Source organism: Centroberyx affinis, unplaced genomic scaffold, assembly GCF_046629955.1.
Source record: "Centroberyx affinis isolate AG114_WGS23_722 - 3 ecotype Tasmania unplaced genomic scaffold, CSIRO-AGI_Caff_v1 ptg001397l_1, whole genome shotgun sequence".
Lineage (NCBI taxonomy): Eukaryota > Metazoa > Chordata > Actinopteri > Beryciformes > Berycidae > Centroberyx > Centroberyx affinis.
In genome coordinates this window covers 74,734-98,654 of record NW_027279879.1, presented here as the reverse complement: position 1 = coordinate 98,654, position 23,921 = coordinate 74,734, and the positions used below count along the sequence as shown (strand labels likewise).

The 23,921-nt window shown below is 41.8% G+C and overlaps 3 protein-coding genes and 1 long non-coding RNA gene across 4 annotated transcripts; 2 read left to right on the top strand and 2 right to left on the bottom strand.

The window, feature by feature from the left end:
- Nucleotides 1–2,281: 2,281 nt before the first annotated feature.
- Nucleotides 2,282–3,104, top strand: LOC139649806 (uncharacterized). Its single transcript, XR_011695627.1, has 3 exons — nucleotides 2,282–2,332; nucleotides 2,437–2,521; nucleotides 3,016–3,104. It is a non-coding gene; the product is annotated as an uncharacterized lncRNA (long non-coding RNA).
- A 2,354-nt stretch (nucleotides 3,105–5,458) lies between these two features.
- On the bottom strand, nucleotides 5,459–8,640 carry kbtbd12 (kelch repeat and BTB (POZ) domain containing 12). Its single transcript, XM_071526317.1, has 5 exons — nucleotides 7,568–8,640; nucleotides 7,174–7,444; nucleotides 6,765–6,915; nucleotides 5,810–6,007; nucleotides 5,459–5,690 (listed from the first exon to the last, which is right to left on the bottom strand). Exons 1-5 carry the CDS (start codon nucleotides 8,638–8,640, stop codon nucleotides 5,521–5,523), a joined length of 1,863 nt encoding a protein of 620 aa, XP_071382418.1. The 3' UTR covers nucleotides 5,459–5,520.
- A 1,886-nt stretch (nucleotides 8,641–10,526) lies between these two features.
- On the top strand, nucleotides 10,527–17,445 carry slc26a6l1 (solute carrier family 26 member 6, like 1). Its single transcript, XM_071526307.1, has 18 exons — nucleotides 10,527–10,666; nucleotides 10,994–11,133; nucleotides 11,424–11,534; nucleotides 11,630–11,805; nucleotides 11,887–12,051; nucleotides 12,566–12,718; nucleotides 13,064–13,146; nucleotides 13,244–13,391; nucleotides 13,504–13,617; nucleotides 14,329–14,406; nucleotides 14,562–14,657; nucleotides 14,811–14,917; nucleotides 15,137–15,206; nucleotides 15,289–15,381; nucleotides 15,520–15,630; nucleotides 16,312–16,740; nucleotides 17,101–17,155; nucleotides 17,243–17,445. Exons 1-18 carry the CDS (start codon nucleotides 10,527–10,529, stop codon nucleotides 17,443–17,445), a joined length of 2,472 nt encoding a protein of 823 aa, XP_071382408.1.
- A 582-nt stretch (nucleotides 17,446–18,027) lies between these two features.
- p4htmb (prolyl 4-hydroxylase, transmembrane b) lies at nucleotides 18,028–23,455 on the bottom strand. The gene is made up of 9 exons (XM_071526316.1): nucleotides 23,123–23,455; nucleotides 22,951–23,032; nucleotides 21,609–21,799; nucleotides 21,412–21,508; nucleotides 20,297–20,459; nucleotides 19,943–20,128; nucleotides 19,602–19,692; nucleotides 19,294–19,417; nucleotides 18,028–18,641 (listed from the first exon to the last, which is right to left on the bottom strand). The coding sequence occupies exons 1-9, from the start codon at nucleotides 23,453–23,455 to the stop codon at nucleotides 18,424–18,426; spliced, it is 1,485 nt and encodes a 494-aa protein (XP_071382417.1). The 3' UTR covers nucleotides 18,028–18,423.
- Between the last annotated feature and the right edge of the window lie 466 nt (nucleotides 23,456–23,921).

Genomic DNA, 23,921 nt, shown 5'->3' with positions numbered 1-23,921 from the left:
ATATATATATATATATATATATATATATATATAAATTCTATAATATTATTTATATTGAGTGGTCCACGGTAAAATACAGCGCCTTTCTCTCCATTTTCCCTCAAAACATGCCCCAACAACAACGTCCACTTTATTTTGGACTTTTACGGCAGCACTTGAAGGCAGCCTCGCTCAAAGGTCATATGGCGGGAAATGTGAAGAGTCGCGAGCATACATTGGCCGGACTTTGCGGAATATGAGTCAATGTAAAACGTTCTCCAAGCTAGCTAACTACCATATACTTTTGTAAACGTAACATTACTGCGAAGGCATTCTAGTGTTAGCTAGCTAAAGGTGACTTCCTGTAAGTTAAAAGTTGGCTAAATAGCATTAGTTAGGTTAACTCGAAAGACACCAGACATCAGTGAGTAACAATACATATAATTTGAACTAACGCAAACAGAACAGGTACCAAATTCAATGAATCCTAACGTGTGGAACATAAAGGAGATATTGAGCATCCCAACTGGAAGCAGGTAACTTTAGCTAATGACTTGACATTGACTGTTATTTCTCACCAAATTATGTGAGTTTACTGTACCTCTGCCTCCCTCAGCATGTTGACGTTCAGAAACGGCCCGAAGGACTCGAAGGAGAAATCGATCTGCTAAAGTGGGTGTGTGGCTGCCGCCAGGCCGCAACCTACTAACATGACGTACATTGAGCAGTGTTTTGCGCTTTTAGTTTGAAAAATATTTTCTTTGATGTGTTGTGCAAACAAATTGTGTTTGTGTATGTTGTTTATTTACCAAACCTAGTGGGACCAAAAGCATCAACAGGAATGCGGCTACCAGTGGCTACTTAACAGATTCACAGTTTGTGTCCCACTTTTGGCCTGAAAACTCTCAGAGCATGTCTCAGGAGATGGGATTTTCATCCAGGACCTCCCAGCAAAGCTCCCAAGAGGTACTGGACAGATTTATCTCAGACACTATTCATCAAGTAATTGTTATTGAGGGATTAATATCTCCTAGTAACCAGGTGCATGGAGATGGCAGCTCCACTGGTTCAATGCCTTTTTAGTTCCATGTTCAAAGTGTCCAATGAAGGTGTGAATTAGAAACTGCCAGAGCATTTACCAATACATAGGATTTGATGTTGCAATCCTTTGTGCCCTAACCTAGGGTGAGCATTCATACAGAAGCTTCATAGTTAAAAGACTAATATACTAAACAACAAATTGTTGCCATACAGGCTCCGCTGTCAAATCTGTAGAACCATTAGACAGGCAGCACCATTCACTAGCTACATAACACATTTGATCCTTTAGTGACTTTTTGTATTCAGAACGTAGATCTAATTATTTACACAAAAGTATAAACACCATTTCAGTGAAAACACTTACCAGGTTGTTAGTATGATGAAAAGAAGGCAATTCAGTATTGATGATGCCACCAAACAATATCTCCTTGCCTTTGCATGCAAACAATAGACTTTTATCATCAAACAGCAAGCATAAATTACAGCAAAGGTGTTTAAACAACAACAACCACAGCCATTGAGCAGTGTTATGGCACTGTGCACTATGGCACTATGTGTAGTCATAGCTATGTTTAGGCATTGACCAGGTGCATATAGATTGTGGCCTATAGAATGCAGTTTATTTCCATGACTATTTTTCATGCCCTGAATAAAGTCACGACAAAAAACCATGGCCATCTGCTCACCAGTTTAGGCAGAGTAAGATGCATGGTAGTGTGCAATGAACTTAAATGGGCTGTGAAGACCAAATGCATCATCCAAGACGATGCCATCTTTGTGCACCTGTTTTGCTGCATGAACTGTATGCCATTTGGTGGATAACATGCTATTTGATGGAAGCCTTTATACAACACACCTTATAGTACCACCACGAGTGCATACATTTTTAGTAAATATCGCACATATTATTTGAAAAGCAGTAATGACTTGTACCTGTACTCCCTAAACATAGCTAATCTCAGTATTTGGTCGCTTTCTAGGGAAGTGAACCAAAGTTTTCAAGTAATTACCACACTAAACCTTTCCTGTTTGGTGGAGAAGAGAAGGACAAAGCCAATGTACGACAGGCTTTTGGCATACTGGATAAGTTTGAAGAGGACAAGAAAAAGGCAAAAGAAAAAAGTGAAAGGTGCTTCTCTATGTCAGGAATACTATCAATATACTATACTTCAGAACAGATTTGAAATGTCTTGAAATGAAGTCTTGAGGGATTGAAAAAAGTTATCTTTTGAAATTCTCACAATATCTTCTTTGCTTTATCAGCGATATTTTAAGGAAGGAATGTCTACATTTTACAGAAACGCTCAACAATGTAAGTGATCATAGGCTTTCATTTTGTCTGCATTTTCTATTATATAGGCTAACTATTTGTTCTATAATTTAGATTTAAAAGGAAAATGCTACAATCTTTTTCAGGTGCAACAGTCAATTATTGGCACAGAGAGGAATACTGCTATATGCAAAACAATCCTAGAGGGGTTTAACGATTTTGCAACAGCATGTAAGTATGTTGCTTTCTGCATAGGTGTGCATGGTTAATGCATGTAACACCAGCAATACCTGTGCATGAAAAAGCAGAGCGAACACACACCAACACACATCACCAGTAGATGGTGCTCTTAGCCCAGTGATGAAACATTGGTAGCTCCTCTTCTTTCTATGGTTTCATTCATTTTGAAATTGTGTTGACTTCAGAGGCATGAGTTGAAGAATTTTTCAGGTCAGTTTATATGCACACTTCTATGCTTTTATTCCATTTATCACAGTGCAACAAAATCTTGCCAGTCTTCAGAGTGGCATTTCACAGCAGTTTGAGACTATGCTGAATAAAGTGAGCTCCCAGAAAGAGATGCTGACAGAAATGGAGGAAAGGGTACACAAGGTGAATAGCATGTAGCTTATGGTAATTGTAGCTTCATCTTGGTGAAATCTATTTGATTTTGGTAGCTAATGACTGTTTCTGATGATTATAATTTTTTATTTATGTTGTTTCAGACTGGAGTGACCGCCATAGAACTTGGTTCCCAGGTGCATAGCTTAAAGAGGAATGTGGAAGCTCTGAGAGAAGAGCAGGGAAGAGAACAAAACATGCTTGAAGAGGCCCTGAACCTGCTCAACACCATACTCTCAAAGCATTCAACCAAGCCTAGCCCTGGGAGAGTAACAGATAGTGCAGTCCAGACCTCACCAGGCTTTGTACAGCCATTCTCCAACATCCAGCAGAACAGCGAGCTCAAAGGCAGACAGCTTGCATCACACACGCTTGAACGCAGTCAGGTTGAAGGTCCTTCTCAGTATCCCCGGGGCAGCTGCATCACGGGAAAGAGCAGATCCACTGTAAGAGCTCACAGGAGGCGCAGAAAGAGACCGCTGGTGCTGTCACAGAGGAGTAAGAGCACCATCCAGGATGAAAACAGTCAGCGTCTCACTAATCGCAACAAACAAGAAATTGTTTCAACACCTCTCAAGGAGCTTCATGATCTGAACAGGGTATCCAGCCTCAAACCAGACTCTCTTAACAGGGAGGCCATATCCAGTAAAGCTGTGGGAGGTTTCATCAGCCCTGTCAGCTTTTGGTCCCAGGACAGTAGCAGCTCTGTGTGCACCACAGGGATTGAGCCCAGCGTAGAGAAGTTCCCAGCTGAGTCCAAGACACAGATCCCAGAGAAAGCCAAAGGCCTCTGGCAGTTGTTGTTTGACATGAATTACGATTCTGACCCTGTAGTGGAAGAGTAAAGAACTCACAAAGTAGTTTTTATTTCCTTTCCGGTGTACTGGGGAATTATTATTTTTCTTTTTTTTTATTTCTTTTACAGTTAACACTTCTTTTGAAGGATGAAACTTGTTGACTACTAAAAATACAAAATCTTTTTGTTTCTTCTGTAATGTCTAAGGTGGAACAACTGTGGAGAACTGTAACATTAAATTAATCACAAGTAGTTTTAAGGCTGTCAGTGAGCCACAAGGCATTACCCATACCTTAAATCTGTTTTTCAAACTTGTTCATTTTTCCAAATTCATTTTTCTTGTGACATGACATTTACCAGCTAAGCTTCTGTGTTGACTTATTCAACTTATTGTATTCTGTATTTAGGTTACTAACCAACTAACCTGCAATATTTTATTTAGCCTCACTTGCATTGAAAATAAACAGAAAGATTTGCAACACAATACAGTTTTTCTCTTGTATAATCATGGGAACCATTTCTATTTCCTGTATATTTCCTGTGACCTATATTTGGACATTGGCCCAGTCAAGATACATTCTGAATTAATTCTGTGACAAAATAGAAAAGACGCTTTGAATAGTACTTGACATTCAGCTCTTTCCATTGCCCCTTCACGTGTTGCCCTTGGACACATCATCCCTTCTCATGTCACCTGTTTTAGTCATGTGTTTGAGTGCAGAGTGTGTTTAGCCTTTAAAAACTCCCCTGAGAGTCTTCAATTCAGACCATTTTAATCTTAATTGCAGCTCAACTGTGCAGCAGCAGTTACGCCTCCAAACTAGAAAAATGGGAAACACTGATTTCCAGTACCTACCATTGCTGAGGATTTTATGTATTGATGTGTGATTTTCAAAATTGCATTGGCTGTCACTAACACACCCATGTGTGGCTGAAAACCAGGAAGTGGTGCTACACCCAACATGGCCTCCAAAAATCCCACAGTTGTGTAATTCCATCATGAATGGCATGGTCCATTTATGATTAGACAAGCAATCTAATTCAAATACACCCAATAAAAAAGTGATCACAAAAAAAAGGAAAAGCAATCTAATTCCAACATATAATTATGGTTAGAACTCTAAAACATAAACTCAAAACAATCAAATATCTTGTGTCAAAACTACAAAAATCATGCTCCACCATGTAGATGAGGTGCGTGTTTATTGGCAAAAGCATAATAACATATTTTTGTCCTAGCTTCTTTTTACTATCACATGCATACAACCAATAAACACATTGATTAATATATTTTAATTTATGTTTTTATATTTGAAACCATTAAGTCTATCAGTGTCATGTTTTAGTCATAAAGCAGAGCATATCTTTGATAAAAGCCTGTTATGACAGACTAAATACAGTACATATGTTCACTTTTATGCTTTTTAAGTGATTCCTGTACAAACTGCAGTTACGCTTTTCAACATTCTGGTTATGGCATGATCTGTATTGAGGCTGCATGTCCATAATTATTAGATCATTATTATTATTAGATTAGGTAATACTCATTTAATTTTTGTTTCAGAGGGTATCGATCTTTGTTGCAGGTATTATACAATAAGATAAAAAAGCGACAACAAATATTTACAAAAATGTGTTTCCATCGCTCCTCTCTATTAAAGTGTGCAAGATAACTGCAGATTGCTTTTCATGCAGAGCCCTAATAACTTGTGCTTGAAAAATGACTGCCTTTGGCCCAGCAAGAAGTGCATCACGTAATGAACTTGCTTTACAAATTTCCCCAAACAGACTTTGATCTGATCTGACAGAGGCGTCACTGATTCACCAGGTCTGCAGGTGGGGACATGAGCCCCCGTGGGTTGAGTTTTGCCACCAAGCAGACATCATAGTTGTCATGCATCAGCGCTCGCCGCGACACTACCGTCCACCGGTTCTCCCATGGGTCCAGCTCCAAAATGTCATTTGTTATATTATCGTGACGATCTGAGGATTGTTGAGGAATAGAAAGAGCGTTAGGATTACTTGGAACGACTTAACATCTTTCATCTTAACATCAAAGTCATAAAATTTCATATGGATATGGAGGAGCTTTATTTCACTACCTGCTCCTTTGTAGTATCCACACACATAAAGCTTGCCTCCCACCACTCCTGCGTTTGAGGCGTTGGTGCGCAGTGAGAGTTGGGGAGAAGGGAGAGGGGGCCCGTCCCTCCAGTAGTCTCCGTCAGGGTTGTAGATCTCCACAGCGTCGAGACACCGGCGTGATTGCCCACAGTCCACACCCTCACAGCCAATGCCTCCTATCAGGGGAAATTAGGTTTACCAACAAACAGCATCATATTTGATATTCAACGGCTGATAACTACTAAATCCTTTGACATAAACGTATTAAAGTACTTTACCTGTCCATTTCGTAGGTTGAGTGGAGGCTGATTTCATAGTTTTTTCTCTATACACACCAGAAAAGATATGGTCTAGATCACAAACTACTGTACTTAGACTCATCAAATGTTGACTAGGTTATTATTTAGGGCCTACATACCGTTTTAAAACCTTTTCCAGATTTGTGAAACTTTTTATCTATTTGTGAAAACAGAGTAAATGCTGATTTCACTGTTTTTTCTCTGTACACACTGCAAAAGATATGGTCTAGATCACAAAGCACTGTACATAGACTGGTCAAACTTATTATTATACCCTAATTGTGAAAACTTAACTCTGAAATCTCTCAGTGTTAGTTCAGACAGGCACAGAGCAATAACCAAAGCCTTGGGGGTGTTTAGCGAGTCCAAAAAAGGAAATAGTTTCTAATATGTTTCTGGACATCTTACTACCTGGATGAATGAAATTAATACTTTGAATGAATACTTTATAGCGAAAGATACTAGCATACAATGCAGGGATATTTATGTCATAATATCAACTTTACTTTTGAAAGAAATTCTGTTGATTTAGTTATTTGAATTGCATTTTTCATGATGGACTAAATAAACTGCTTTGTTTTACTTAACACATTCCTATTATTTAACTAGTGAAGTGAACTGAACATAATCTTACCCATCACAAAGATTTCACCATTGAGCGCCACAGCACTGCAGCGGTATTTTGAGTACTTCATGGGCCCGAGCTCTGTCCACTTATTTCTGTTTGGATCATACTCCAGAAGGCGGTTACTGAGGCGGTCAGGCTCATCATCCATCCGGTATGACTGGAGGGTTGGAGGGTTGTGTGGGGTGGGGGGGTGGGGGTGGGGGGGCATGACAAAGCAGAAGCATTCACATACTGAGACAGTAATATACAAAACAACATAAATGTGTGTGAAGAGTCTGATTCTCTAGGTCTTCTGGTGCTATGTGTGTCACAAAAACAAATGTGAATGCACATTTTTTGGATAATTACCAAAAAAAAATTAGCACAGTGCGGCTTTATCAGGTGTATCATGAAATTCTCTTATGTCCACATTCACCTGTGGGGTTCGACCACCTATCACATACAGACGATCTTTCAGTGTGACCGCACTATGATAGGCCAAAGGCATGGGCAGTGGTGCCGCGCTCCGCCAGGGTCCACCCTGCAGAGACCAGCGCTCCACACAGTTCGTGATGAGGTACTGGTTCTTCAGCTTCATCTGCCCACCCAGCAGGTACAGAGTCTCACCCAGCGATCCTAGAGCATAAGAATCACGGTATTCTGCTGAAGTCAGGCGCTCCCAGCTGCCTTGGGCCTCCACTTTGTACCTGGTAACCCCAGACAATAATCACTACCATATTTGTGGGTCAAGCAAATGCATGAGTACTCAAAGGCTGGCAGTCTGTGTCAAAATGTATCATTTAATTGTGCAATTATGATATCCTTCTTACCTGAAAATCTCCACATGCATGTCCTTCTGTCGGGCCATTCTGCGCACACCTGCCTCTCCTGCCACTATAATGTCATTTGTTTCAGTCACAACCCCTGCACCCACGTACCCCAGAGCCTCTCCGTAGCGAGGTGAAGTGATGTAGTAGGTGCGGCCTGTGGACGGGGCGTAGCAGAAGCTGCGCTCAGCATAGCTGCCGTATCGTGACCTGATCCCACCGCTGTCGTTCCCAATGCAGAGCAGCAGGTCTGTGGTCTCCATGCCGTATCGCAACTTCAGCTTGCGTGGTGTGGCGGAGGGATGCATGGCCGTGGCCTCCAGGGCTTCGTTCACCATCTCTAGGCACTCGGCGTCAGCCAGCAGGGCCGTGTTCCTCTTCATCGTCTCTCTCAGATAGTCGGGGTGCACCAGTGGCAGACGCACCTTCCTCAGGAGCTCTGGGAGATGCCGGCTGCGTCCCTCCCCATCAGCCAGAGCGTTGTGTTTGACCCAGCGCAGAACCACATCCAGAATGGTCTCTTCTCGTGTAACATTAAGGTCATCAGATCTTAGCAGCTTTCCCAGCTGATGGGCCTCCAGCTCCAGCACCTCCTCATTCTGGCAGACCTGGACAAAGTGCTGCCTTAGGAAGCGCTGAGCATGGTCAGCCAGTTCCTCTGCGCCTAGTTCACGGGCATAGTAATACACGCCGAGGCAGTTGGAGGCATCCATGTTCTCCCGCATGTGCAGCTGGCAGCGAGTGAAAACATCATCCATTTGCAGGAGGAAAGCTGCAATGGAGACACCCTGCACATTGGCGTTGGTGAGCGGAAGATCTGAGCAATACATGTAGTTCAAGAGCAGGGCCAGGCTGACTGCAGGGGTGTCACGCAGGAATATCTCTCTGTTGTTGCACTCACGCAGGCCACAGGTGAACATCACACGGAAGTAGGGGCTGAAAGCAGACAGGATGACCCGGTGACAGGGAAAGCTGATGCCCTCAGCAACCAGCACCACGTCTGTCAGGTTCTCAGTCTCCCTCATCTTCCTCAGCTGGTCCAGCAGCACCAGCCCATGTTTGGCTCTAAGCTCCATTTTTGTTCACTTTTTGGCAGCAATAATATATATTTACACAGGATAGATAGTTTAAAAAGATCAGCATGCACTGTGAAACAACTTGCGAGGAGGTTGTCTCTGTAAAAAGGAGAAACAGAAACAAAGTCAGTTTTGAGCCACCATCAATATCTCAACAGCAAGTGAGGTTGCTACATGCGCAGTAATGTGAAATTTTTTTGACAATTCAGACTATTCAGCCATGTCCACTTTAAATTTTTCAATTTTATTCTTGCTTGACAATGAAGATCTGGTATTAAAAATGAGTAATCATTGGATTATTACTTGAGTAACCATAAATGGTCAATAAAACATTACAAAGATTTTGTAACCCTGATATCCATCCTGCTAATGCTTAGAATAACAACTCTATCAGCGTAATGGCACGAACTGTAACTACATATTTCAGCAGCCTGTATTCTAATAACCTCTGTCTGCATTTTCAAACTAACATTTGGATTTAAGAAGGAGATACAACACATAACAGCAAAACACCACCACTGTCTATGAAGGTGTCCACTCTGACAGGTTAGTACTGTAGCTCTCCACACCATGCGGTGTTAGTCAGCCCGTTCCCTTGTAATTATAGCCTTACCAAACTCATCAGCTCCTCGGGTGTTAAGAAGTCCCACTGTTATCTTTGGCCTTAAAAGACCAGTAAATTGTCATGTTTTTTCATCAGGCTGCATGTGTTGTTGATGTTGCTGAATGTATTGGGGTTAGAGAGGGGCTGCAGCAATCGCCAGAGACAAAGCTATTTACCCCCCCTCCACTGCCTTGGCCCTCTGAGCAACTAACCCAAAAATAGACTATGCTGTGGCAGACAGCAAGTGGGTCAGAAGGGCTGAGGTGACGAGTGTGACTTTTTAGTAAGCAATAACAGTGACAAACAAATGGTGGTTTCTTTAGTCATTCATAATTTGACTTTCCCCCATTATATTGCAGTCCATTTGGGATAATTCTAGTTTGTTTGTGTTTAGTTGCCTCTGTCACGTGCATGCAGCTCTGGAATGACTGAAATGAAACATTGCTCCGAGCTTGGATTCAGATTTCATGACAGCACTCTCTTAAAGGACCAGGCAGTAATATCCCCATATATTTCAAAAATCAAATCTGACCTATTAAGTTTGATTCTAGTAACCAAAATTACTGAGACTATTACAACAACCATAATAAACTTGCTATAGCAGCAAATATGGCTTATGTTCTGTATTCAATTCAGAAAAAAATACAGATTACATGCTTATTTTAGATGTGATGTCTGATCTATTTTAAATTTGTTTACCCAGATAAATTTTTGACTTGCCAGAATGTTGTTGTGTAGACATGAACTGGCCACTGGTGGATTTTTCTGAGAACCAGCATTTGCATTTCATTGCTTTTGTTTCATTGCTTTTGTTCTGAAACAGCCCTCCATAATAGATGTCATGACCAATGTGGTTTGAGCTTAAGCTGACATTTCATGGCTCATTAGGATTACTTCTGCTAGTGTAAGGAATCATGCTAAAATATACTTCCTATGTGGAAAGATTGTAATTCAACACAGAGTTAATCTTTTTCCTCTTTAAGACCATAATTAACACAACTTTTGTTTATTCTGGTCAACCATCGATGTCATAAAATGCCAACTAATCATTATTCTCCCTACAACATCCTCACTGTAGTTAACCATTAGGCAATACGGTGTATATGTGCAGATAGGTCTTGTGAGAGTGGTAATACTGCGGCTCTGGCTTTTGGTGGACAAAGCTTGCTGTACAAATAAAATTTTTATCTAACTTATTTGAAATAAAAGTCTAAAAGGAATATACCTCTAATATATACTGCATTTTAGAAGAGTAAAAAGATAGTTTGACAGATTCAGTGCCATGGGCTCTACACGCAGGTTTGGGAAATACAGAGTGGAGAGGGATGTGCTGGATGAGCAGAGACTGGAAGAGGTAGCCCAGAGAAAAAACTACTCTGAGACTCACCCTTCTCTGACTGAACGTCTCAAAGGCTCCCTAAGGTAAGGCAAACTTTATGTTTTGATTTCGTGAATATGAAGCTTACTGTACATGTTTGAGGTAAATGCGACTGACTTGGTAGTTTGATAATCCATGAAGAATTATATTGATATGGGACAGGAGTTTTATCTAGGGGTTGCTTCCATTTAGTGGCTTGAGGATGACAGCTATCCTAAGATGGAACGAGTGCAATCCGATTTCATCGTTGATGACCAGAGACCAGTCCTTAGTAAATTTATGCTTTGAAGCACCAGTCAAAAGAAGTAGGTGCAGGTGGGTCCCCTCTCTCCTTCACTTATGTCTCTTTGTATCCCATAAATCCCTCCCAGATGTACAGTACCCAAACTGAAACGAAGTGTGGTGAGCAGCTTGCCTGTATTATACTGGCTACCCAAGTACTCAGTCTGGGACTATGGCATGCCAGACCTCATCTCCGGCATCAGTGTGGGCATTATGCACCTGCCACAAGGTATGACAGTTATGGTTGAGGAAATATCACTGGTGCTGCAGAAAAAACAAGTCACTGTCATTTTGATGTTTTTTTTTGTATAATTTTTTGTGTAATTTTATAAATACATACTGTAGGTGTCAATGAGTAAATGAGTATTCTTTTATTCCATACTTCTATTCTCTTCCATCCTTTCCTTTTGCATATAAGTGTTTTTGCCTTTAAACCTAAAGATTAACAGCTTCACAAAACTATCCATGTGAGTGTGTATTGAGGCCACTGTAACAAGACTTCTTCCCTGCTTCCCACAGGCATGGCATATGCATTGTTGGCTTCCTTGCCTCCTGTATTTGGGCTCTACACATCCCTCTATCCAGCATTAATCTACTTCTTTTTTGGGACATCTCGTCATATTTCCATAGGTAAGTGGAAGGTGGAAGTGGAAGATAAGTGGAAACCACGGCCATTATAACCTATTGATTAACATGCACATGTTGCTCCCGTATGGTGTGTTCAGGTACATTTGCTGTGCTCAGCATCATGGTGGGTAGTGTGACAGAGAGACTAGCGCCAGACATGGCCTTCCTCAAAATGAATGGGACCAACCTTACTGCAGAGGTGGACATAACTGCCAGGGACTCGTACAGGGTGCAGGTGGCTGCTGCTACCACTGTCCTAGGAGGACTTATTCAGGTCCGCAAAAGAGAACACCCCACAAAAACATACTTCCCATGCTGCCAAAAATCATGTCTTTACGAATGTTTGTGTGCATAGGTGGTACTGGGTTTGGTAAAGTTTGGATTTGTGGGAACCTACTTGTCTGAACCGCTGGTGCGGGCTTACACAACAGCTGCTGCTGCTCATGCCGTGGTGGCACAACTGAAGTACATCTTTGGAGTGTCACCCACGCGGTTCAGTGGGCCGCTGTCACTGGTGTATGTGAGTATCATCAAGAATTTGGCACCGACTCCTATGATTTTGGTTAATACCATAGTGCTGATCTGCACTACTTTTATTGTCACACTATCCTTTTAAGCACACTTTGGTATGATGAATGCTTAACTGGACAAACTGTTGAATCTGTGCAGCTCAGCATGATTCTGTGTGTGTGTGTGTGTGTGTGTGTGTGTGTGTGTGTGTGTGTGTGTGTGGGTATGACTTAAGTCACTTTCAGGGACACACACCAGACTTAAGACCAGTTGATTGGGGACGGCTTGTGCAATTGGGGACAAAAACCGTGTCCCCAATTGGTAAAAAGCTGATTTTTGGGTCAGTGGTTAACGTTAGGGTTAGGTTAAGGTTAGGGTTAGGGTTAGGCAAGTAGTGGTTATGGTTATGGTTAGGGTAAGTCTCCAGGAAATTAATGTAAGACTGTGTGTGTGTGTGTGTGTGTGTGCAGTAGTGAATGTACATAGCTTTTACTACCTGCTGCATCCTTGTTTTACCTTCTCAGACCTTGGTGGATGTTTGCTCCTTGCTGCCCAACACCCATCCTCCCACACTGGTGGTCAGTGCTGTATCCATGGTGTTTCTTGTTGCAGCGAAGGAGCTCAACTCCTTCCTCAGCCCAAAGCTGCCAGTGCCAATCCCAGTGGAACTCATCACAGTCAGTTGACACAAGGGCACTCTCTCACTCTGGCCTCTCATGAGGAAAAAACCTAGGTTTAGGTGATCACCTCTGTACGCTGCGGTGATGCTGATATTGCAGCACTAGAAAACACACACAGTGGAACCAAAAAGCTGAATCAGCGGTATTGCCAGAGCCAGTGCATTTGTGCAAGGCACGGCAAAAATAAGCCATGTACAGCTAATGATTAGGCCCATTCGTGGCATATGATTGACCAGATTTTTAACGACTGAAGTTTAATGATTGAAATGTGTTTTAAAATGTTGATGTTTGTGTCTGTGTGTCGATGCTTGTTTGTGTTTGTGGGCATTTTTCTGTCATCAGATTGTGGCAGCCACATTGATATCATCCTATGCCCACTTGAACAGCAACTACACTATCTCAGTAGTAGGGGAAATTCCTAGTGGGTAAGCGTCCAGATTGAAGTTATATTGCTGATTGACTCATATTCCTGACTTGGTTAGCATTAACTGATTTCCTTCCTGTCCTCTGCCTGTCTACCAGTCTAAGTCCACCCAGTGTACCAGATGTGAGCCTTTTTGGAGAAGTTATTGGTGATGCTTTTGCATTGGCGATTGTAGGATATGCCATATCCATTTCACTTGGAAAAACATTTGCTCTAAAACATGGGTACAAGGTGGACAGTAACCAGGTGAACGCAAATGTCAATACCATCCAATATTATCATACAGTAATTTCCACATACTGTGTTTGTTTCTCTTGCTGTTTATAGCTTTTTCTTCTGTCTCTCCACCCTGCTGCAGGAGCTGGTGGCGCTGGGTCTCAGCAATGCAGTGGGAGGCTTCTTCCAGTGCTACTCTGTTTGCTCTTCCATGTCCCGGAGTCTCATCCAGGAGACCACTGGAGGAAAAACACAGGTGAGAGAAACACTGAAAGACTTTAGGAAAAATATAGTCATGCTTTGTGGCGATCGCCCAAATTGTGTTGACATGTATAATGGCAGATATGTTCCACTCACCTCCCCACACACACACACACACACACACCCACTAGCCCTGTCAACCCTTTTTTTGTTCTAATATACCTTTTGAAAAGCAACTTGATGGTGTGGTTGAGCTTATTTAAATTGAGTGTTTCTTTCATTATATTATCTTATAATTTATTTGTTTGTGTTGAAAATAACCAGGGTTCATGTGTTTTATTTATTCATGTATCCTTTGTGGGGTTTGACTTGGACTATTGACTGGTTCTGGTTTAAACCGCTACAGCTTGTGTGCATGTTTGAGCTAGCTTTGGGGTGGGGGTTGGCGCAGGGGGTCGCGGCCTAGTTGAGGAGAATGATTGCTGTTGGGAGGAAACTGTTGAACTGTTGGGTGGAGGCAAACTTGTGCTATTTTGAATCCTCAAATGCAAATCCAAATGAATAATCTCAGGGACACAATATGGCTGCTGCAAAACAGCAGTGAGACTGGAGGGGTGATTTCCAGTGAAAACAAAGGTCTGGCATCACGGGCCAGTCCAGTCACAGACTGGCAGCATTTCAATAGAATTTAGGCTTTATGTTGGCATGTCCATTGAACAAAAATAAAATTACTTTTGTGTTTTATGAAGAATGTATTTTTTTGCAGATGGCTGGAATGGCCTCAGCTGTAATCGTGTTGGTGACAATATTGAAGCTTGGGCCACTGTTCCAGGAGCTGCCAAAGGTACTGCTGCTGTCCTGCATGTCTCTGCCTTTACATTGCTTGGCAAAGTTTGTAAATGTTTATGTTTCTTTAGTTTTGCTTTGATTTGGCTTATTCAAGTTTCTGGGTACATACTTGATTAATAATCATAAAACTCATGGCTGTGCTTGTTCCAGGCAGTCCTTGCAGCAATTGTCTTTGTAAATCTGAAGGGTATGTTCAAGCAGTACTCTGACATCGTTACACTGTGGAGGAGCAGCAAGGTGGATCTGGTGAGAGGATTAAGTATTGCTGTGTCTTAAAACAGCAACAACACTAAACAATTATTTTTTGTGGCATTAAATCTGGAGATGTGTCATTATTCTAGTTTCCTTCTACTAATCATTACTGATGAATACAACAGTGTGTCATACTCTACTCCCCAGGTGGTGTGGTTGGTCACTTGGGTGTCAACACTACTGTTCAATCTGGACCTGGGTCTTGCAGCGTCCATCACCTTTGCTCTGCTTACTGTTATCTTCAGGACTCAACTGTAAGAGACTTCTGCAACTCAGTGTAGTGTGTTTCTCACGGATGTGTTTCAGTCATACTGTGTGCAAAAAGCAACTTCAGCAACTGACACTGGACTCAAAGATGTTTCTGTAATTATCAAATAAACAAAAACAAACTGTAGAAAACCACATTTAGCATCTTGCTTCATCTTGCTGAAAATGTGTAAAAAAATAAAATACAAAATTCTCTTATCCTTCAGGCCAACATACTCTGTTCTGGGACATGTTCCAGGTACTGAGCTCTATGTGGATATAGAGACCCACAAAGAGGTAAATACAACAGGAAGAAAGCAATGAGTAAAAACCTTTCTACACCAACCCTGGAAGCTGATGATGCTTCTCTATTTGGCAGGTCAGAGATGTCCCAGGCATTACTATATTCCGTTCCTCTGCCACAGTATACTTCGCCAATGCTGATCTGTACCTTGAGGCCCTGAAAGAAAAGGTTTGTTCTCTTCACTAATAATACCGTCACTTCTAATTTCCTCGCCCTCTCACCTTCATCAGATCATGCTCTTGTCTTTTCAGGATCATTGTTATAAGGTGTGTGTGATTGATATATATATACATTATCTGTTTTTAGAGTGGGCTTGACATCAGTAAAATGATTATCTATAAGAGGAGACAGGAGGCAAAACAGAAACGAAGAGAAAGGAGGGCTGAGAGAAGGGCAAGAAGGCAAGCCAAGAGAGAGGTAATATACTGGCAATGTATAACATATTAATGAGGAAACAAAGAAGAACAACAAAGAAGTACTACACCTTTTTGGAGTTTGTCTCATTCATCACTTTACTCAATGATGAGAAGATTGGCACCAAAATCAACACTGTGAGTCCGGTAGACAGCTGTCTGGTGCTCATGCTAACGCTTTAGCATACAGTATGTTAAGTAATTGTAGGCGACTAGCATTATACTTAAAGTGAGAAAACCTGCAGCAGCTCTAAGGCTGGATGGTTAGTTAATTTTAATGACACACATCTAAACATCCCTCGAGACTTTGAGCCTAATTTGTTTAGTTTTTTGACCTGTTGATTCGTAAGGGACTTCAGTAATGATGAAGATTGAGATCTGTTTTCATAAATTATTAATCTACAGGCTATTGAATAATAAACCAATACCAACTTTGGATCACTAAAAGGTCCTTCTTCTTCATAATTTGGATAATGCTAGTCGCCTACGATCATTTAACATACTGATTGCTAAAGTGTTAGCATGTGCACCGGACAGAGCTAGCTAACGTTAGCGGAGACAGCTGATTTTGGTGCCAATCCCGTTGTCAGATAAGGTAAGGTGAAACCAAACTCCAAAAAGGTCAGTGCAGTTCTTTAACTTGTACTGAATCACAGAAGTCTAAGGATCACTTCTCCTGCTACAGAGGCGGGCACAGCGGGCGGCTGAAAAGCTAGCTGCGGCGCCTGTGTTCTCTGTGGAGGAAGAGGCGAGCCGCTGGAGGGACACATGCGTGGATGGGAATGTGACAGAGGAGGAACACCAGGGCCGCAGAGGGCGGGAGAACAGGACGGTGTTCGTCATGCCAACAACGCCCCGAACGCCCGACGGCCACTGTAGATGGGAGTACCTGAAGGGCGGGGATCCAGACAGCGCCAGCCTCGGGTCGGTGTCCGGACTGCAGGACGGGGACACCGCCACTCTGGGCTCCAGCAGTGAGGACACCCTGAGTCGTGACCTGGAGCGGGTCTCCCTTGGGTCCCTGGGCAAGTGGACCTGGGACATTCACTCCATCATCCTCGACCTCTCCACAGCCAACTTCATTGATGCAGTCGCTATCAAGACTATGAAAAATGTAAGTAGCTTAGGATTTCTCAAATATTACAGTGTTACGAAGGGTTGATTTTTCAGTGACAATTATTCTTCTTCTCTTCTTCTATTCTTCTGATAGGAGTGGGAGTTTGAAACTCTCTAAAAGTGTTAAATTAACTCTGATGGGTGTGGACTTAAACACTGGCAGTGTTGACTTTTACACTCATGAAATTAACACTGACAATTTTATGTATAGGAGAGGCTATCAGGCTGATAAGGGTTAGTAGAATCAGACGGGGAAGAAAAGAGAGAATAGTTTTTTGAGAGTGGTGTAATTATAACTCTTAATGAATGAGTGCCAAGAAAGTTGAGAACAATAATTGTTTTGCATTTATATTTACAGATATTCCAGGACTTCAGTGAGATTGATGTAGATATCTACATGGCAGGGTGTCAGGGTAAGTGAACACCTTCTCAGATAGCTTATAATACAGCATTTCATGATGGTATCTCTGCCTGCCTGTAACCTATTTTTTTCAATTTAGCCTCTGTGGTGGAGCAGTTAGAGCTTGGAGACTTCTTCTCGGAGTCGATTACAAAGAGAAGTCTTTTTGCCACCGTCCATGATGCTGTGCTGTACTGCCTTGACCATCGTGGAGCGTCATCATTCTCTGGATGCGAGTCTTCAGTGGTGCGTCTGCAGCTGACATCCACATTCAAATACACATGCACAACATTTAGTTTTTGAATAAATGATAACTTTGTTAAAAAAATGTCTCACTGCAGGAAATGCAGAGCAGCACGAAGCTTTAAGGACTATTACTGAACAGGACATCCAGCTGTCAGCACAGTAGATGGACGAACTATCTCAACATCTACTGGAAGGAATAGACCTGTCGCAAGCTGTGACTTATAGTAGTAATTTCATCTTGTTGATAACAGAGGATAGCATTGACTGAGAATTATACAAAATTAATAGAATTAAATATGAAATCCTGGTCCTAAGACTTTAGTATTTTGACAGGCCTCTTTCATTTAATTGTTGAGATATATTAATATTAAATATACAATATATTGTGTCTTAAACGTATGTAAAAGCAAGACATACTCATAAATTCTGACAAGAAGCTCATTTTAAGTGTATTTTATTTTCAATGAGGGAAAGTGATTCAGTGCATTTCCAAACAAAATGGAACATTTGAACAATACCTGAAGTATTTCAATCAAGTAGAATTTGACAGAAAAATACATGAATTCAAGGAACAGAGTAAAGGCAAACATGCACCACACTTAAAGTGTGTGAGTTTGTTTTCTTTTTGGTAATGGCACACAACAACTAGGCAGGACATCGGAGTGTTTACGCTATGCCATTTCATTTTTCAAGTGCAATTTTTGCCCATGGCAACAGCGAAACATGTGAAGCTAATACATGCAAAGAGAAGCTTTCTAGTCTTAACTCCTTTGCAGAGTTACAGTAACTTTGTAGGCGTTCCAATGCAACATTCCTAAAATGGGGGGTTAGAGAAGATTAAAAAAATAGCATAGAACAATATCCAAGCAATATCATAATAACATAAACATCTCTCTTTACAGTTGCATAAACCCACTGTGACCTCATTCCCTGAATATAACTTGTTTCTACATACTGGCCGCAGAGGATTTCATCAAAGGAAGTTGTGCACAGGACGGAGGAAGGTTAGGTAGATTTTTTGATTTGGTTTATAAGCTACAAGTCTTGATGCAGGTCAGAACTGTGTAGGTCAGGGCTCATCTTCAGCCCTTCGTCATCCTCATCCTCCGGCTGCTGTGACACGAGCTGCTGGTATCGAGCCTGACGCTGGTAGTCCGGATCAATGTTGATCCATTTATTGGCGACCCACTTTGTGCCGTGGGTCACCACACAGCCTCCATGCAGAGAGTATTCATCCTGCTCTCCCACCCAACCTATTGAGTAAATAGGTCATATATAGGTTATTATATAATATAAAATATAAAAAAAGCTGATTTAATTTCTGGTTAGCAAACTCCTGTATATGATTTGTGTTTCTTTAAGGGTTCATGCTGATGTTTTAGCTCCATAATCCTATTACTTTGGAAATAACACGATTTTTATATATGGTCCCCATATTTTAGGATGCCAAATCTATGTGGACAAATTAAGCTTATATTCAATAAACTATTTTTCCTACGTTTCCTCAAAAATTCTTTTGGATTTCTACATTTTGCTAAGAGGACTCAGCTTTGATGTAGCTTCAGATGTGAGTACACTTGGCTTTAAATTACTCTGAGATAGTAACAGGAGTAGGCTATATGGGTAAATGAGAACAAGTAAACAAGGATCTGAAATATCAATCCAGCAAATCATTCATACCGATCTTGAAGCTCAATAGCAGATAACATTCTGAAATCAACCTCACTTTTAAATGCACTTATAGCTTTTGTTCTAGTTGGCCGTAAATCTTTAACACACCAATATGGGCTTTAAACTCCAGAAACACCACTTGTAACTACAATTTTTATGTTGATTTTTACTCTCTGCCTCAACATAGTATTCAGTGTGCTGTGCAGTGCTGTAATTTGTACTGGCAATTTTTACCTCTCCCATCAGAAAGGTAGTTGTACCAGAACACAGCTGTCCCTTTGGTAGGCTTCACCCGAAGGTTACTCTTGTCACAATTCTTTCTGGTGTCCAAAAGATCCACATCATTCTGTATAAGAGACTGAAACACACAATCAAACTTAGTGATACAATTAGATTAATAATTAGATTAATATTAGGCCCATGCACCCAATGACAAACAAGTGAGTTAACACAGATATGACAGACATGCACAATATGTACACAATACTTCACATGCCCAGTGGGCTCTCTGTACACATTTACAGACCCACACAGTTACGCACCACTTCATCATAGGTCCTGTTGTCTGCCACAGGGAATGCGGTCTCCCCGCCTCCCTCAACAGAGTTCAGGTAGAAGAGAACTGTGATGTACCTAGGTGTGCAACACAGATTTAAATTGACCCACACGTGTACGTGTGCACAAAAACACACACACTCTACAAACCAGTAAACAAGCAAAGTGGCATGCCCACAGTTATCACAATGGAATGTCAATGCAAAGCAATGAGCCCTAACTAAACGCAATTCAGTAATCACACTGGACAGATGAATGCAGATCCATCCATGTCGAGAAACGTCAGCTGATTCAACCCAGTCAGCACTGTGGACGTCTGCAAGCTTACCTGCAAGACGTCTCAAAGGGAGTAGAGGTGTTGGCTGCGAGGCGTGTGTGTGTGCAGGCGGTTTCAGGATAGACAGGGCCACTGTCGTGGTGGGCGTGGTAGTGTCCTCCCTGCTCATAGCGAACCACCTGTAGCGGCTCACTTAGGTCCACTAATGCCGATGGGAGCTGAGTGAGGCGAGTCACCCTTTGTTAGAGGTAAAAGAAAAGACACTATTACACTCTTAAATCATCTTATCTGTTTGTGAGTACTGCACGCCCAACATTTGATATTACAGTATATTTTAATACAATGCATAACATCGGGCAAGAGAGGGCGGAACTACAGAGATCAGCGGCGGTGGGACTTCCTCACCTCTTCTTGAGATCTTGGAGTACCTGGTGCGCTCCTTTGCCCTGGTACAGCCAGGTGTGTCTGCTGTTCCTCACCAGCTGACTCCTCTTCACCCCACGCTGCAGCAGAAAGCGCTGGAATGCATCGTTGCTCAGAAGCCTAAACTCTTCTAGACTCAGCAAACCTGTCCAAAATAAGACAATGTACATACATTGTAATCCCTTGCTTAAGCTTTAGATAATCTTTATAGCTTTCATTAATGGTCCCATTTAAAGCTCTCATTTAATTCCCAATACAGATTAATGCATTAACATTCTGCAGATAGAGCACAGTGTCACATTTAAACATGCTGCCAAGAGGACATGGATTCTGATTTTTCTGCATCGGTGGTTTAGGAAAATCAGTTTCCTACTCCTCTTGGGTAGATGTACTGTACATTTGTGTTTAAATGTGACTTGCAGGCCTTTGTAGACAGATTCTTAATACATCTTCAATACAATGTGTAAATTGGGGGTCGATATGAGGTCAAGATGTGCCTCATATCAGAAAAGTGGATCAATATACAACTTATTTACGTTCTATTTACATCTGGCACTGAAAATGCACCTCCAGTATTAACACAAAGATGAGACTGCTCTTTGCATAACAAAACTCAATTACGCATTACGAGCGAAAAACTTGCACTTTTTTACTTTAAAACTAAAAAATACATTCCCACATTAATCAAAATACAAATGTCATGCTTGTTTGCAGAGTTGTGAGATATGTAAACTAAGACCTCATATGTACCTCATTATGTACTTACTGTTTGTGGTGTTTTTAAATGGTTTCAGCTCTTAAAACAGTAAAATACATACTTGGGACTGACACAGTGTTTCAGCCACGCAGGAACTCTATCAGTTTTAACTCTAGCATTCTAACAATAGCAACACTGTGAACTGTTATCAGCAATAATAATATTTTGTACATCTTGCATGTGCAGGAACTGCAAATCGGTAAAAACCCAACTAATATATTTTCAAAATACAACCCATTAAAATACGCAAATGTGTGCAAAACTAAAGAGGATCAGTAACAACTCCAAAGTGAATAGTCTCAAGTAAAACCTAAAATCACAAACAAAGTTGATTTCTCACCATTATCATCCTTGTCAGCTTTGAGCCCAGCATAGATTTCTCTCAGATTCTCTGGTGTGAGCCAGATGCCATCCCGCACCCGGGAATGAGTCAATATCTGCGGAGGCCCAGCAGTGAAGAAAGCAAGGGTTAAACACCTTCAGGACAAGAAACTATGTCACGCACAAAGTGCTCACAATCCACAAACTGACATACACCTCATGGAGCTGCAACTGCCCGTCCTGGTTGATATCAAGCAGGTTGAAGATCTCCTCTGGGCTGAGGTTTAGCTCCTCCACCAGCTCTTCCTGGCCCTCTTGCACCATAAGCTGGCTTTCCATTAGACCCTTCAGCTGCGCGAGCTGCATCACCACACGACACTCCTCCTCTGACAAAAATTCAGGAATCTCTGCATAAACACAGAGAGACAGACGGAGACGCAGCTATAGAGGGAAAACTCTTGGATCGAAGGGATAGTGGTACAGGCAGGGATGGAGCTTAAGGATTTTGGGCAGTGGCCAGCTGAGCCAATAGCCTGTATTTTTTGGTATCCCGGCTAAAATGTTACTAACCACATTTTTAATAACATATAGTCCACCTTGTTATTTTTTACACTACTTCCATACAATGGCTACTTCCCTTGCTTTCCAGATTAAATGTCACAAAATTTTTGTTCAATAATATTCTGTAGTCTACACTTAATATTACATTTTACAAACATGTCTTTTATGTACTTTTATGTAAGCTGCAGGCCAATCATTTGTCAATAAAAGGCTACCTAAATAGGCCCACTGACGCATAGTTGAATCTTTAATAACTTTCATTATGGTTCATCTATTAGCTGCATACATTAAAGGCTTTCATTTTGGTCACAGGGAATTGCTTGTTCCCTATAGCAACAGAATGTACAGAATGTTAATGAAGAGAATAGAGAATTAAATGAAGTGGATTATTATTACACAGATTACAACCTTGTTATGGCTTGTAGTACACACCCTGACTTGGCTATTGTATTTTAAGGTGCATCAACCACAAATAATCACTGACTGAATGTACTATACATTTTACGATATTAAAAATTTGTTTCCTCAGCTTGTAAGCCCTATTTCTTCCACAGAGAATAAAAGCTCTGTGCAGCCTATTTCCCAAACACACAATACTGTCCAACTAATAGCCTATGCCCTGCAGCCTGACACTTAGAGAAGTTTGAGATGTAGCCTGACTCCCTCTCACCCCACTCTAAATGTTTGTGTGTGTGTGCATGCATGAGAGAGAGAGAGAGAGAGAGAGAGAGAGTGCTGCACTGATGATGAGGCAAGTAAGTAAGAAGGAATGTATGTTGTGAGCGCAGGGTGTGAGTGTAAAATACCACTATACCAATTAGTTTGTTTCTCAATAATTTACAGGCATCTTGGAGGACAATCTTAAAATCTCACTCTCCTGCCAGGCTAGTGATCCTTAAGTTCCCCACAAGAGGAAATCTGCTCAGCCAGCAGACACGTATTAGGTGTATGCCTTCTGAAATACTGCTTAGTATTATGTGAGTGTATTGGCTCTTACCAAACAGCAGAGGTTTCAGACTTAGTGTCCGCATTTCATGTACTTTATCTGGCACTAGTGACACCTTCTGGACATGTCCCACCTGAAAGATAAAGTGAAGGTTGACTGATAGGTGGTGAGTGTGTGTGAGTCAGTGAGTTAGTGAGTGGGAGGTTGGTCCATCATTACTCACCCTTATGCCCTCGACCCGTGGAAGAGAAATATCACGCAGAAAGTCTGATCTTGATGGCGGGCGGTGGGATTCAGGGAGCTGGTGGTCGCTGCTCGGCGCGTCGGGTCTCGGGGTGGCATCTCCTTGGCTGTTGTTGTAATGCACGTAAAGTAGCAGTGCTATGACGTTGATAATGTATATGTGAAAAAACACCATCACAACCATGAAGTAGGAGCGGGAGCATATGTTCGTCTTATGCCAAGAGAGGCGCTCGCACGGTGGAGGAGGCGGTAAGGTCGCGGTCGCGGATGCGGTCGTATCCTCACCATCTGGGCTTTCCTGGGGTTCAATCATTTTCCTGGGATCCCAGTTGAAGTTGATGCTTGCTCAGCAGTAGTGCTCCCTGGCCGCAAAAAATATCGGTCCCCAAGTCCATCTGACAGACCAAATGGGGATAACGTTTGCTGGATAGATCGGAAGTAACGTTAACTATTGCGTTGACTGACAGCTGTCCACTTTAATGACATTTCTTCCACGAGCTCTGTTGGCTTTAGGCCAATTTATGCATAGCAGCATTAAAGCAATACGGCATTTAAACAACATAAAGGGGTTTTGTGGTCAGGCCACTAGTTTAAGCTGGGACGTTAACTAACTCACTGGCAGTGGAAGTGTGTGCACGGTTACCTTTTCATCCACAACACCGCTGCAGTCGCGGACCAGTCTTGTTTACACTGCAGCAGTCCCAGTGAGCAGCAAAACGCACTGCGCATCCAGCTAGCAAACTGGTAGGCACATCCGAAAACACAGGGGAACTCATTTC

Excerpts from the sequence above, each read along its gene's own strand:
- kbtbd12 (XM_071526317.1), bottom strand. The coding sequence starts at position 8,640 with ATGGAGCTTAGAGCCAAACATGGGCTGGTGCTGCTGGACCAGCTGAGG. Across the intron at positions 6,008-6,764 it reads TGGTGAAATCTTTGTGATGG|GAGGCATTGGCTGTGAGGGT; the intron begins GTAAGATTATGT and ends TTCCCCTGATAG. Across the intron at positions 5,691-5,809 it reads TGGATACTACAAAGGAGCAG|ATCGTCACGATAATATAACA; the intron begins GTAGTGAAATAA and ends AACAATCCTCAG.
- slc26a6l1 (XM_071526307.1), top strand. The coding sequence starts at position 10,527 with ATGGGCTCTACACGCAGGTTTGGGAAATACAGAGTGGAGAGGGATGTG. Across the intron at positions 12,052-12,565 it reads GGCCGCTGTCACTGGTGTAT|ACCTTGGTGGATGTTTGCTC; the intron begins GTGAGTATCATC and ends TTACCTTCTCAG. Across the intron at positions 13,147-13,243 it reads GTAGGGGAAATTCCTAGTGG|TCTAAGTCCACCCAGTGTAC; the intron begins GTAAGCGTCCAG and ends CCTGTCTACCAG.
- p4htmb (XM_071526316.1), bottom strand. The coding sequence starts at position 23,455 with ATGATTGAACCCCAGGAAAGCCCAGATGGTGAGGATACGACCGCATCC. Across the intron at positions 21,800-22,950 it reads TCTGAAACCTCTGCTGTTTG|AGATTCCTGAATTTTTGTCA; the intron begins GTAAGAGCCAAT and ends GTGTTTATGCAG. Across the intron at positions 21,509-21,608 it reads GGCAGTTGCAGCTCCATGAG|ATATTGACTCATTCCCGGGT; the intron begins GTGTATGTCAGT and ends GGGCCTCCGCAG.